This window comes from Neomonachus schauinslandi, chromosome 4 (assembly GCF_002201575.2).
Source record: "Neomonachus schauinslandi chromosome 4, ASM220157v2, whole genome shotgun sequence".
Classification (NCBI taxonomy): Eukaryota; Metazoa; Chordata; class Mammalia; order Carnivora; family Phocidae; genus Neomonachus; species Neomonachus schauinslandi.
The window spans coordinates 23467203-23479446 of record NC_058406.1 but is presented as its reverse complement, the minus strand read 5'-3'; the positions used below and the strand labels follow the sequence as shown (position 1 = coordinate 23479446).

The 12244-nt window shown below is 58.3% G+C and overlaps 1 protein-coding gene across 3 annotated transcripts in view; it reads left to right on the top strand.

The window, feature by feature from the left end:
* Window positions 1-12244, top strand: part of COL16A1 (collagen type XVI alpha 1 chain) — a 49921-nt gene that overhangs the window by 20114 nt on the left and 17563 nt on the right. For 2 of the 3 annotated variants that reach the window (XM_021684177.1, XM_021684178.1), the window contains exons 39-50: window positions 1802-1855; window positions 1945-1971; window positions 2714-2773; window positions 2957-3004; window positions 3137-3190; window positions 6641-6694; window positions 6919-6951; window positions 8886-9002; window positions 9089-9130; window positions 9222-9308; window positions 10106-10150; window positions 11058-11102. In XM_021684177.1, coding sequence (XP_021539852.1) covers window positions 1802-1855; window positions 1945-1971; window positions 2714-2773; window positions 2957-3004; window positions 3137-3190; window positions 6641-6694; window positions 6919-6951; window positions 8886-9002; window positions 9089-9130; window positions 9222-9308; window positions 10106-10150; window positions 11058-11102 — 666 coding nt within the window. The remainder of the gene's footprint in view (window positions 1-1801; window positions 1856-1944; window positions 1972-2713; window positions 2774-2956; window positions 3005-3136; window positions 3191-6640; window positions 6695-6918; window positions 6952-8885; window positions 9003-9088; window positions 9131-9221; window positions 9309-10105; window positions 10151-11057; window positions 11103-12244) is intronic. The other variant, XM_021684179.1, reaches the window with a different exon arrangement.

The following is a 12244-nucleotide window of genomic DNA, read 5'->3' as shown; positions in this document are numbered from 1 at the left end:
ACAGGGCTGACCCCGCTGGGGCCTGGCAGAATGATGGGAGGAGAGAAGCCCAGCCTCCGAGAAAGAAGACCACACTGTCTGGACAGGGGCACCTGACTAATGACGTTACTGATCACCACCATTTTGGGAGCAGTGACTGCTGAGCCTGGTGCTAAGCTCTAGACCCACAGAGATCCGCCTAAACCTCCCAATAGCCCTGTAAGGGAATGGCTGTTATTGTCCCTGTTTCATAGATGAGGAAAGCTGAAGGCCAGAGACTGAGGCAGCAGAGTCAGACCTTGAACCCAGGGCTATCTGACTCAAAGCACGTATGTGAACTCACCCACCCCCATTTCAAATCTCAGGCCTTGGGGGATCTTCTAAATGAGTGCTGCCCCATCGAACTATCCATAATGATGTTCTATTCTCCTCTGCCCGAGCCACATACGGTTATTGAGCACCCGAACTGTGGCCAGTGTAACTCAGGAGCTAAACTGTAAATTTCATTTAATTTTAATTAATTTAAATTTAAATAAGCACATGTGGCTAAGGGCTACCCTACTGGACAGCACAGATCTCTCTAGACCAGCAATACTTCCAACCTCATTACCCTCAAAGACCTCTCTTTATGACTATCCCACCAATGTGTCCCATGCTTTAAAAGATGTGTCTATTGAACAAATCGCAGAGATTAAGTAATAATAAGTGCATTTCCTCATTTTCATTCATCAAATACCTGTATAATAGCTTCTGCTCCACACGAACCCACTAGAATTTTACAAGATGGTATAATTCTAGCCAAAATCAAAGAAATGCTACCTTTCAGCCGGCCTGTGCCATGCTGGGTCGTGGGCAAATGTGTAATTTTTCTTGGGCTTTTGGTAATGTGGAAAAGAGCCCAGTGAAGGAGACCTTTTCTATCTTTACGGATCCCTACGGATCCTTTTCTATCTTTACGGTTCCAGTTTGGCAATCACTGACAGAGTCCTCCCGAGGGTGCATGGGGAAGCCCAGAAGGGCCAGCGCCCTGCCTACGTCCACACCGCCAGTCTGTACGGCCCACTGGAGCTGGACCGTCAGGGTCCCGGCCTGTCCCAGGGAGCCCGAGGGGAATGGCAGAGGTTAAAGGCAAAGGCGGTCCTGGTCCTCATGGAGTTTCGAGTCCCTAGTGTGAAGGTGGCAGAGCCCACAGAAAGGCGGCTATCAGAATGCCATTGTGCAGCCCGGCGGACTTCTCCAGACTTTCTTCCCTCAGGCCCAACCCCATCCAGGAGGCTTTCCAGTCTCAGCCCCACACACAGTGCTAGTGGTGTGACCCCAGGCAAGTGACAGCCTTTCAGAGTCTCCAAATCCTCGGTGAGAAAATAAGAGCAGAAATTTCCTATCTCCTGCTAAGTCATCTGAGATAACCTTTGTGCTAGAATGTGTGTCAAGCATGAAAGGGACAGACCGGGAGAGAGTAGGCGCCTCGGGCCACCTGTAGCTGGTGCAGTCGTAATGGGGGGTCTGTTACGAAATTTCCTTAAGCCTGAGTTTCCTCACCTGTCAAACAGAACAGTGCCGTCCTGCAGGGCTGGGAGGGGGATCCCACTCAGCATCGTCTGACAGGTGCTTGGCCCAGTGTCCGACACCCAGAAGGCACGCGGGAAGTGCCAGTCTTCCTGCTTCCTCCGCTCCTTGTCTCCTGTGCCAGAGTCCCCTCCTCGAGGACAGGGACACTGGGACACAGGCTTCTGCTTGTCCTATCACCCTCCCCTGCACGTGGGCCACACTGCTGGCTGCAGTCCAGGCTCGCCGCTGACCCTGGGCTCTCTCCCCTCAGGGCCCAGATGGGCAGCAAGGACAAACCGGACCTCCAGGGGCCAGAGGGATGCCGGTGAGTACAGCGTCTCAGGACAGCAGGAAGCTATGGTGTCTTGCCTCCACACCCCTATCTACTCACCTCACTGTGTTTCTTCCCTGCAGGGTGAAAAGGGGCCTCAGGGAGTGAAGGTGAGTCCCAAGGCCCTGTGGCCAATACTGGGGGTAAATTAACCGCCCCAGGAGCCCCGCCCCCAGGGGAACCTATACATGCAGTGGTGGCTCTGGACTGGAGGACAGAAGCTGAGGAGTCATCCTGGTCTCCTTGCTACCGCCAGCCCCCTGGTTCCAGGAAGCAGGGGCCCCGAACACTTCTCACTTCACCTGGTTGCTGGTCCAGGGCACAACCAGGATCCCAGGAGACCCAGAGAGCCCCAAGGGCCCCATGGGGGCAGCTGCATTTGCAGATGGGCCTGAGTTAGAGGCTGGGGCAGGCGCTAAGTTGGAGAGGACCAGTGGTGAGAGGGCAGAGAGGTGGGGGACTGGGCCAGGCCAAGGGGAGTGGGACGGCAGCGGCCAAGCCTCGAGCGTCCGGGAGGCAGAACACCTGTGCGGCAGGAGATGCTGAACCCAAACCGACAGGAATAGCAGCAACATCCAGCCCTTGGGGGCATAAGGGCAGGGACTCTGTGTACGTTCATCCAGTCGACCCTCCTGATGGTCTATGCATTTGGTGCTATTACCCTCATTTTACAGATGAGGACACTGAGACTCGAGGGGTTGAACCGGTTGCCCAAGGGCACATTTGTAAGAGGCGGGTCCTGGATTTAAACCCTGGCCTCTCCATCCTACAGCCCTTGCTGCCTCCCAGATGTCGGCTTCCAGAAGGTCCTCCATCCTCGCCCCCCTCTGACAAGAGCTCTTGTCTTTTCAGGGTGAGCCAGGGGAGTGTTCCTGCCCCTCTCGAGGGGACCCCATCTTCTCTGGCATGCCGGTAAGTGGCGCTGAGAGCCCTCCCCCCAGCCGGGGGAGAGGCCTGGCTTCCTGCGTTGGCTCAAGATGCGTGGGCCCCGCAGGGCTTTGCGCCCCAGCCAGCTGCCTCCTCACGCAGCCCTGCGCTTGGTGTGGACGTTGCCTATAACCTCTCCCTTCTTTTGCGACCCCCACTCCCACCCAGGGTGCTCCGGGACTTTGGATGGGCAGCTCCTGGCAGCCGGGCCCTCAGGTGTGTGTCGCTTGTCTCCTCTGTCTCTCCACTTGTCCGCCAGCGCCCCATGGCTTGCCCCCCCTAATGCTGCCGCCCCCAGCGGTGGGACAGAGCTTTCTTTGGGGTCTGATTACTTCTCCTCTCCCTCAGGGTCCCCCAGGTGTTCCCGGACCACCTGGCCCTCCTGGAATGCCCGGGCTACAGGTAAAGGGGGAGGAGAGAATGGGAGTCTGGGAGGCAGGGTGGCGGGGAGGCAGGGCTGGGGCTCTGTGCCGGCCCCTGAGTGTGCTGTGCCTCCACCCAACACCTATGCGTGCCGTCCTCACTCCTCTAGGTTCCTGCTCTCCAGAGCGACATGGCGGGGGGCAGGGGGGCGCCCATTGATCCCTTAGGGCAGGCCGTGGGCAGTCCCAGCCCTTTCTTGAGGAATGCCCTGCTGTGTGCCGGCCCAGGCACCCTACTGACACCCGGGCCAAGCTCAGGCTAAGGTCAGGCCTTGGTCAGGAACCCAGGATCTGGATCAAACAATCCCTTACACCGGCGTGGCGCTCCCCTGTTTTGGAGCAGCGTGCAACATTCATTCATGCAAGGAGGAAGGAGGAAGATAAAGCAGGGCGTGGGGTCAGAAAGTGGGAGGAGGGCAAGGAAGATGTTCGAGAAGAGCGTTAGAAAGAATCCAGACTTAGAGGAAATGAGTGAGTAAGCCCACGAGGGAGAGCATTCCTGACAGTGAAAGCAGCAGGTGCAAAGCCCCGGGGGTGGGACTGTGCCCAACAGTTGCGGGGATAACAGGGAGGCCAGGGACAGTGAGGGGAGAGCCGTGGGGGTGGAGGTCCGTGTGGCCCTGTGCTGAGAGAGTGCATTCTGGAGCCCACCAGCCTGACTTTGCACCCTGCTCTGCCAGGTGCTAGTGGTGTGGTGTGCGGCAAGTTACTTACCCTCTCTGTGTCTCAGTTCCTTCATCTGTTAAGTGGATATAATTATAGCACGGACCTCATGGGGCTTTTGTGAATTTTAAACAAGTTAATGCATGCGAAATGTGTAGAACCATGCCTGGCACATAGTAAATGCTTCGAAGGCATTAGCCATCATTAGGCCGGTGACTATGATTATTTTATTTTTATTTATTTATTTATTTTTAAAGATTTTATTTACTTATTTGAGAGACAATGAGGTAGAGCACGAGAGGGGGGAGGGTCAGAGGGAGAAGCAGACTCCCTGCTGAGCAAGGAGCCCGATGCGGGGACTCGATCCCGGGACTCCAGGATCATGACCTGAGCCGAAGGCAGTCGCTCAACCAACTGAGCCACCCCAGGCGCCCGACTATGATTATTTTATATCCATTCTCTCGTTCATGGGAGTCTCATGTCAACGATAGGCAGATGGTGTTCTCTCTAAGTCTCAGCTGGGCAAACGGGCTCCGAGAGGTGAAGTATCTTGTCTGAGGTCATCCGGCTCGGAATTAGTGCGGGACTGGGCTTCCCCAGCGCCCAGCATTTTCTCCTCCCTGCCACTGCCCTGCAGGACAGCTCCCCAGCGGCATGCACACAGGCCCCGTTCTCTGAAGGTCCTAGGAGGGACAGACAGTGGCTTCTGCATGTCTGGCTCCCAGCTCCTGAAGAAGCAGAGCAGAATCACATGGAAGCTTTTTACAAACTACTCCCCCCCCCCCCCACCCCCCCCCCGGAGATTTTATACATCCCCCGCTGCCTCCCTGGGGTGAGAATCTGTTCTGGTGAGTCCCCATTGCTGATGGGAGTCTCTGCCGGGATCCAATTCTCTCTGTCTCATCAAGAGCTCAGAACTAGAGCCAACTCTCAGTCCCCCATGGGCCAACCACACATTTACCAAGTGTCCCAGCCTCCTGCTGCACCACCAGGAAACAGGAATCTGTCTGCAGGGGTCTTGCAGTTTGCTTGGGGAAGCATGAGAGTCATTTCAAAGTGACCCATTAACACGCTGATAGAGTGTGAACCCTGCCAAGACATGCTGAGGGAACAAGGCAGAAAAGAGTGACTGCAGAGTCTGGTCCCAGGCACCAGAGTCCTCGCCCAGTGCCAGTGCTGGAGAACAAGCCAAGGCTGCCACTAACAGGCCCCTGCCCCGTGCCAGGCAAGATACAGCTCTTCCTCGCCAGGTCGGCCCTGTAGTCCTTTCAAGGAAGGGAGGGCCCGGCAGCTCCTCGTCTCCAGGCTCAGAAACGGGCCCAGAGATAGACAGCATTTATTTGCCAAGTAATGAAATCTCCTGTAATCCTCCATCCATTTCCCAGAAGGGGAAACTGAGGCAGGGAGGTCAAGCAATGTGCCTGAGGCTATGTAGTTAGTAGCCAGTGAGTGGGTAGCTCTTGGCTTCTATGGTAGGACAACAGGTGGGACATTTAGTTCCAGGAGGGCAGGGAAAGAAAATCACCAAGTATCAGCTTTGAACTGACACATAGGCAATGGCAAGTGGAGCGGGGGTGGGGTGGGGTGGGGGGTGCGGGTGGTGCATAATTTAGGTGCATAAGGATAACGACCAGGTTCAGGGCATTTCCCTGCGCGGGGGACTATCCTAAGCACATTACCCTGCGAACTCCCTCGGGATGCAGAAGGACTGGTACAGGAGCTTGAGGGAGGGAGACTGACTCCCGTCTGCCTCGGGCCTTGGTAGAGCCTGGCCTGAGTTCAGGCGGGCTCGCAGGGGAAGGTGGCGGTGTTCTGTCGCTGGGAGGTGGGACTTGAAGGGAGGCCAGCTCTCAGAACGGGCCAAGGAAGTCCCGTGCGGGGAGAGCAGGGTGTGCAGTGGTGCGTTCACGCTTATTTAATGCATGCCTCCCCTGTGTCAGGCACTGGGGATTGAAAAGGGAACATGCTCCGGGCCCCCATGGGGGTACTTAATATGCAAATGTGCATCGTGAGCCTGCAGGGGCCACAGGGAGTCTGGGTGGAAACACCGCACCTGAGCTCCTCACAGTCATGGTCTCCTCTACGCCTCACCTTAGAGGATCCCTGTTTCACAGATAAGGAAACTGAGGCACAGAGATTTTTTTTTTTTTTTTCCGAGTAAGCTGCCAGATGCTACCCAGGTAGTCAGGGTTCGCACCTGCATAGGTCTGGCTCCCAAGCCTCCACCTTGCTGTGTACACAAGGTTCTGGGGAATGTCTTTTGAGGAAGGTGCTGGAATCGTGGTTAAGAGAGGGGATTGGAGCCAGTGGTCCTGACTCTGAATCTCACCTCTGCACTTTGCTTATCTTGTGATCTTGGGCAAGTTACTTAGCCTCTCTGAATTCTTTGTTCTGTTTTTAAGTTGGGTTTTTAAGCTCACCAAGAGCACTGTGATTCAGTGAGATTAGATAGGAAATGGAAAAAGCACAGAAAAAAACGTAGTTACTATGTAGAAGGCCCTCTGCCCGATTTCTGACGTTCCTCTAACATGTAGGAAAAACTTCCTGTTGGACTGCTTTTGGGGGTCACCTTTCTGGACCTCCTCAACGCTCCCCACAAACGGTCTGGAGATTTTGAGCTAAGCATGGACACCATCCTTGCGCCCGTCAGGCTCTCGGTGCTGCAGGAAGGGAAGGGGCAGGGGCGCTGGTGGGCATGAAGCAGGGCGGCCTTCGGCTCGAGAGAAGAGCCCAAGAGCCCATCACTCACATCTCTTCTTGGCCGCAGGGAGTGCCTGGAAATACCGGTTTGCCCGGACAGCCCGGGCTAACTGAGGAATTGGTAGGTACCAGCCTGGGTCACCGTGCAGCCCCCTCCCTGCCCTTCCCAGGGCTGACCTGGCCGTGCCAGCTCCCTTAGCTGCAGTGGGGGCCCTCTTCCCTCCCTCCTGCGAGGCGGGGAGAAGCCAGGGTGGCATGTGGCTTCCTGAGGCTCCACCTGATCCCATAAGTCTCCGTCCCCCTTCCCCCTCACCTGCCTGAGCCCTCCTGTCTTATCTCCTGCAGGGATCCTTACCAATTGAACAGCACCTCCTTAAGGTAAGAGGGTAAGAGGGAAGGAGGAGGGAGAGAAGGAGAGAAGCCTCCTAAGGGGGAGGATCGTTGTAGGATGTGCTCAGCACCGCACAGGGAGAGCTGCAGACGGGACCTGTTTGCAGGGAATGTGCATTCACCAAGTGTCTGTCACACAGGGCCTAGCACGGTGCCTGGCGAGTAACAGACCCTCGGTCCTTCCAGCCTTGCTGAATGAGTGTTTGAAGGGATCCTGCCTAGGTACCCCCATGGTGGATGTTGTGGGCAGTTCCTGCCCCAAAGCCTGCCCACGGGAGCCACCAGTGAGGCCCTGTACCACCCTGGTCACACCAGGGCAGGGTCTAGTAGCTTCTAGAACAGAGCGGGAGGGTGAAAGTGCAGTTGTGGGGTCGTCAGGCAGGGAGCTGTGGACATTACTTGTGTTCTTCGATGAGGCTGGGTTGGGAGGCTGGAAGAAGGACAGATTGACCAGAGGACAATCCAGAAAGAATCCAGGGAGGAGACAGGATTTCAGGAGCCGTTCTAGTGGTTCAGGGGAGGGGACTTGGGGTCCTGGCAGGGTCGGCCCTTGCCCGTGCTGCCAATAGCATCAAGATCACACTGATGGCTTTGGCCTGGTCTGGCCTCCCTTGCTCGGTCACCTCTGGAGACAAGACCTGGATTCTCCTCTCCTCCAGCTTAGCATCCTCTGGGGTCCCTCCAGAGCCCCCTTGTCCCGGTCAGCCCCTTGTCGTACCGGCTAGCCAGTGCCCCGGACCTCTCACTTCCCCCATGGGTCCCGGTCAGGCCAGAGCCTGGGGACTGCCTGCCCTGTCCCCCGCTCTGGACAGCAAATGTCTGCAGAAGCAGCTTGCAGTCAGGTTAACCTCCTGACAGCTGCTACAGGTGGGATCACAGTGGAGTGTGGCAATGAAACCCCAATTCTTCTCCCTGAGGCTCCTGGCAAGCTGGGGATCCCCCAAGTCCTGCCCCTGGGCACATGATCGCATAACCCCAAATGTAGGATTTGGCATGTTTCTGTGCCACATGTCATCTGACGGCCTCTTAACCAAGTGCTCTGTGGAGGACCCCAAACTGGAACCGAGTGTGGTCTGGAGAAGGGGTCAGAAGGCACCCTGGAGGAAGCCTGGGCCTGTGGCCCGAGTGTCAGCTCTGGCCTCAGCAGAGCGGGGTCCAGCACAGGCCCTCACTTACCTGAGACAAGTCGCGCCGTGTCTTCGAGCATTGGCCTTCTCATCTCCAGAATGCTTGCAAGATTACCTGCCTCATTGCACAGTCAGGAGTGAATGTGATCGTGTGCAAAGGCCTATTACAATGGCTGGCATCATGGGTGCTGAGTCAATGCCAACCATTATCCCTGGGCTGGGCAGTGAACAGTGACCGTGGAGCAGGGGCTCCTGCCCAGGGGTCCAGGGACACTCCTCCATGGATGGGCGAACCGGGGAGCCCGTGACAGTCAGGATCTGCCGGGGCAGGAGGGCAAGCCCCATCCCGGAGGGTGTCTGCAAAGGGCCTAGTTCCTCCTGCAGCTACTCCTTTGCTCCCTTGGGTGGAGAAGCTGGTGTTTGGAGCCGGCCTTTTCAGCCCGAATCCTCGTGGCGTGTCCTCACAGTGGGGGCAGGTTGCAGGAACAGCCGGGACAGATGGTCCCTCTGCGGGCCCCTCCGCCTCCTCCCACGCGCCTGTCTGGAAAGTGGCTTTGGCTTGGCCCCACAGAGCTGCTTCCTGGAGGAAACTCAAAGCCAGAGTTGGGATTGGGTCTCCTGAGGATGGAGCAAAGCTGCTGCAGGGATGTGGCCGGGGGGGGGGGGGAGAGAGAGAGGGAGAAAGTGTGTGGGCGGGCAGGGTGCCCTGGCTGAGTTCGGGGTGGGGTTCCCCCATTTGGCCCACCCTGGCCTTCTGGGACCCATGCCCCGCTGCCCTTCCCTCTCTCTTGTCAGAGCCTCTGCAGGGACTGTGTCCAGGGGCAGACAGCCCGCCCAGTTGCGCTCCTGGAAAAAGGCGAGAAGGGAGACCAGGGTATCCCCGGCGTGCCAGGCCTGGACAGCTGTGCCCGGGTAGGGGGCTGGGCTCCGGGCTGGCCTGGTGTGGGCACAGTGCCCGGTGCCTCGCCTGACGGAGGGCCTCCTGTTGTCCCCCTCAGTGCTTCGCAGAGCGGGAGCGCCCAAGAGCTGAGGAGGCCCGGGTGAGTGGCCCCGTGCCCGCTGCTCGCCTGTGCCCTGGGCCCCATAGGGAGGGCCCTGGCTGCTCAGCTCACCGACCCAATCCCTCTCCAGGGAGACAGTGGCGAGGGGGATCCAGACTGTGCTGGGAGCCCCGGCCTGCCCGGTCCTCCAGGGCTGCCCGGCCAGAGAGGAGAAGAGGTAAGACCAGGGCCAGACCCTCCCTCGTCCGGGCAGGACCCCAAAGGGGCTGGTGTCTCCACGCAAGTGGCCCTCAGTTCCCGGGGGCAGTTTCATTCCTGCCCAGTGTCCTCCAGGGCCCTCTGGTGGCTCCCTGTCTCTTAGGAGTCCTTTGGGGGCCTCCAAGTCTCAGGTCACCTGGCGCCTCTCACGGCTGGGAGTCCCTTGCTCTGCTGGCACACCGGCTGCTCCTGGCCCAGGGGACCCCCTTCCGCCCTGGCCAGCCACTCCCTCTGCCCTCAGCTCTTCTCCAGGGCTCGCTCCTTCGCCCTTTCCACCCTTTGCTCAGATAGCACCTTCTCAGGGAGACCTTCCCTGGCCTCTCGGAGAAACTGACCCCCCCATACACCACCCCTAGAACCCCTAGTTCCTTCCATGCAGTGCACGTGTCACCCTCTGAAGACCATGTATTTCTTCATTTGGGAACATTCCACACGCATCTGCTGAGCACCATGCGCCAGCCCCGGTTTTACTTGTTACTGCCCACCTCTTCCCCTAGAGCATCAGTGCCACACGGCAGGGAGTTTTATGTTTGGTTTATTAACTAGTGCCTGGGACATAATAGCTGCTCGATAAATGTTTGTTGGATGATTGAATGGGCTGAAAGAAAGGTTTAACCTCAGCTAAAACGGCCCTGCTGTGCCATCCCCCGCCCTCTGTGCACTCTGGCGGTGGCGAGCTGGGAGGAAGGCCGCAGAGACCCTGGGGCTCTGTGGGGCCTGAGCCTCTCCCTCCATTTCCCTTGGCTTCCTTTACAGGGTCCGCCTGGCATGAGGGGCTCCCCAGGTCCTCCAGGCCCTATTGTAAGTATCCGTGGTTTCCTGGCCCACTTGAGAAGCTCTCGAAGGGGTTGTAATGCCCAGATTCCATTCTGCTGCCTTGTGTCCAGGAAGCTGGTCAGGGCAGAAGGAGGAAAATTCTACCGCCTGCCCCTTTCCCTCATCAGAGCATCTGTGGGGACTGTGGACCCCACCACCTGAGCCCCTGGAACTGGCCTGCTCTGTTCCGCTCTGCTGGTGGTCCTGCTTCAGGGAGGCCCTCAAGGGCACACCCCTGGCTCCCCATCCCCATCCCTACACTGTCCGGCACAGTGGACCCAGGCTCCCCTGGCGGGAGGGCCTAGGCTTCTGGCTCGTGGTCTCGGCTGCCAGGAAAGTATGTGGCAACCCGACCAAATCTCTTCATGCCTCCATGCCACCAGTCGCTACGGGGGCCGGGGGCTAAGACGGAACAGCCCTGCGTCGCTCTCTAGGGCCATCTCTAGGACAGGTCTACAAAGGCCAGGCCAGGGATGTCCCCCCTGGAGTCCTCCATGGCGTTGCTATGGCGGGAAACTAGAAGTGCCCAGGAAAGACTGGAAGAACCAAAAATGCTTTCCTTGGAGAACAGGTGGCTGGTGGGAGCCGCCCAGCTGGGGGCGTCTGGAGGTCAGGTGGCAGGCACGATGGGCTTGCACTCCAGCAAGGGTGTCCAGCGGGACTCAGGAGCACTCAGCCAGGGCCCTTGGACTCTGGGGACTGTTTCTCATCTCTGCTGATGGCTCGAGCCATTCTTCCTGGAGCCAAGGGGGAGGAGCGGGTGTCTTCAGAGTCTCTTTTCCAGCTGCCTTGGAAATAATCCTGTGACCTCCTCTCCCCATGACCCCCTGCCCCAGACGATGCCCAGGGTTACTATGCCTATGAGTTGTGACCTGCCTGTTTCTCCCACCAGGGCCCCCCAGGTTTTCCTGGTGCTGTTGGCTCCCCCGGATTGCCTGTAAGAACCTAGTGCTGCTTGACCTCCCCTCCCCTTGCCAGCCAGGTCTCTGTGGCGTTTGCTTGTCTCCCTTCCTGTGGAGCCCTCGCCGCCCTCCTCCATGTTTGTCTTTGTCCCCCTGAAGGCACATAACGACACGGGTTCCCTGTGGTCCCAGCGGCTTGGACATCTTCCCAAGTCTCGGACTTCTTTCCCTTTTCCTTCCTCCCTCTGCTCCTGCTTCTTTCATCTTCTCTTCCCCCCCAGCCCCCCACCTACAGTCTCCCTTTTCTCTCCCCCAAACCCACATCACCCCAGGCCTCGGAGTTGTTTCACCTTCTGATCTGAAGCTGGCGCCTCCAGGGACCTGTTCATTCCTCCCTTCTCACTTCTGCCTTCTGCTTCTCCCACCTTTGCTGTTGACTTGAAGATTTGCTGCAAGTAACTCCTGGGGCCCCGCCAGGCCCCTGGCACAGAGCCCGGCAGAGATGCCAGAGCTTTAGGGCTCCACACCGCGGGCTGGCACACGTTGCTGCCCCGCTGCTTGGCTGGGCCGCCCCGGGGCACCCCAGGGACCCGAAGGTAGCCATGCTCGCACCTTGCCCGTCGTCCTAGAGGAACCTCGCAGCTTCCTCCTCTGCCTCTCCTCCTCCTCGGCTCCAGGCCCCGTCTGCTGCCCCAAGGCTGGGCGTGGGGTGCCAGCCAGCTGGGCTTCTGGGTGTCGTGGGGCCCGGCACCCCCGTGCCCGGTGCCGTGACCTGCTCCTTCCGCCAGGTGTCGTTAATTGCTCTGCCTTGGTCATCGTCACAAGTGTGTTTAAATCATCCCCATCCTCACTGTTGCTGCCTCCTGGGTCACGGAAACTAACCCCCTGCTTGTCAGATTTAGTGTTCCTGGGGGCCTGGCTCCTCTCCTCCCAGGCCTGGCGGTGGAGGCTCAGGGAGCCGGGCCCCTCCTTGTCATGGCTCCATCTGTCCCCACGTCCTCATCCTGGCCGGACCTTGTCTGTTTCTGCTTGCTTGGGTGAAGGGGCCATCTGTCCGTCTAGCCATCTGTCTTGTGTTGTGGAAAGATTTGGGCACCATCTCTTGAGGGCACAAGGGAGAAGGGGCAGACAGAGCCCCTTAACGCTGTGGCGAATCCACAAAAGTCAGGGTGAGGAC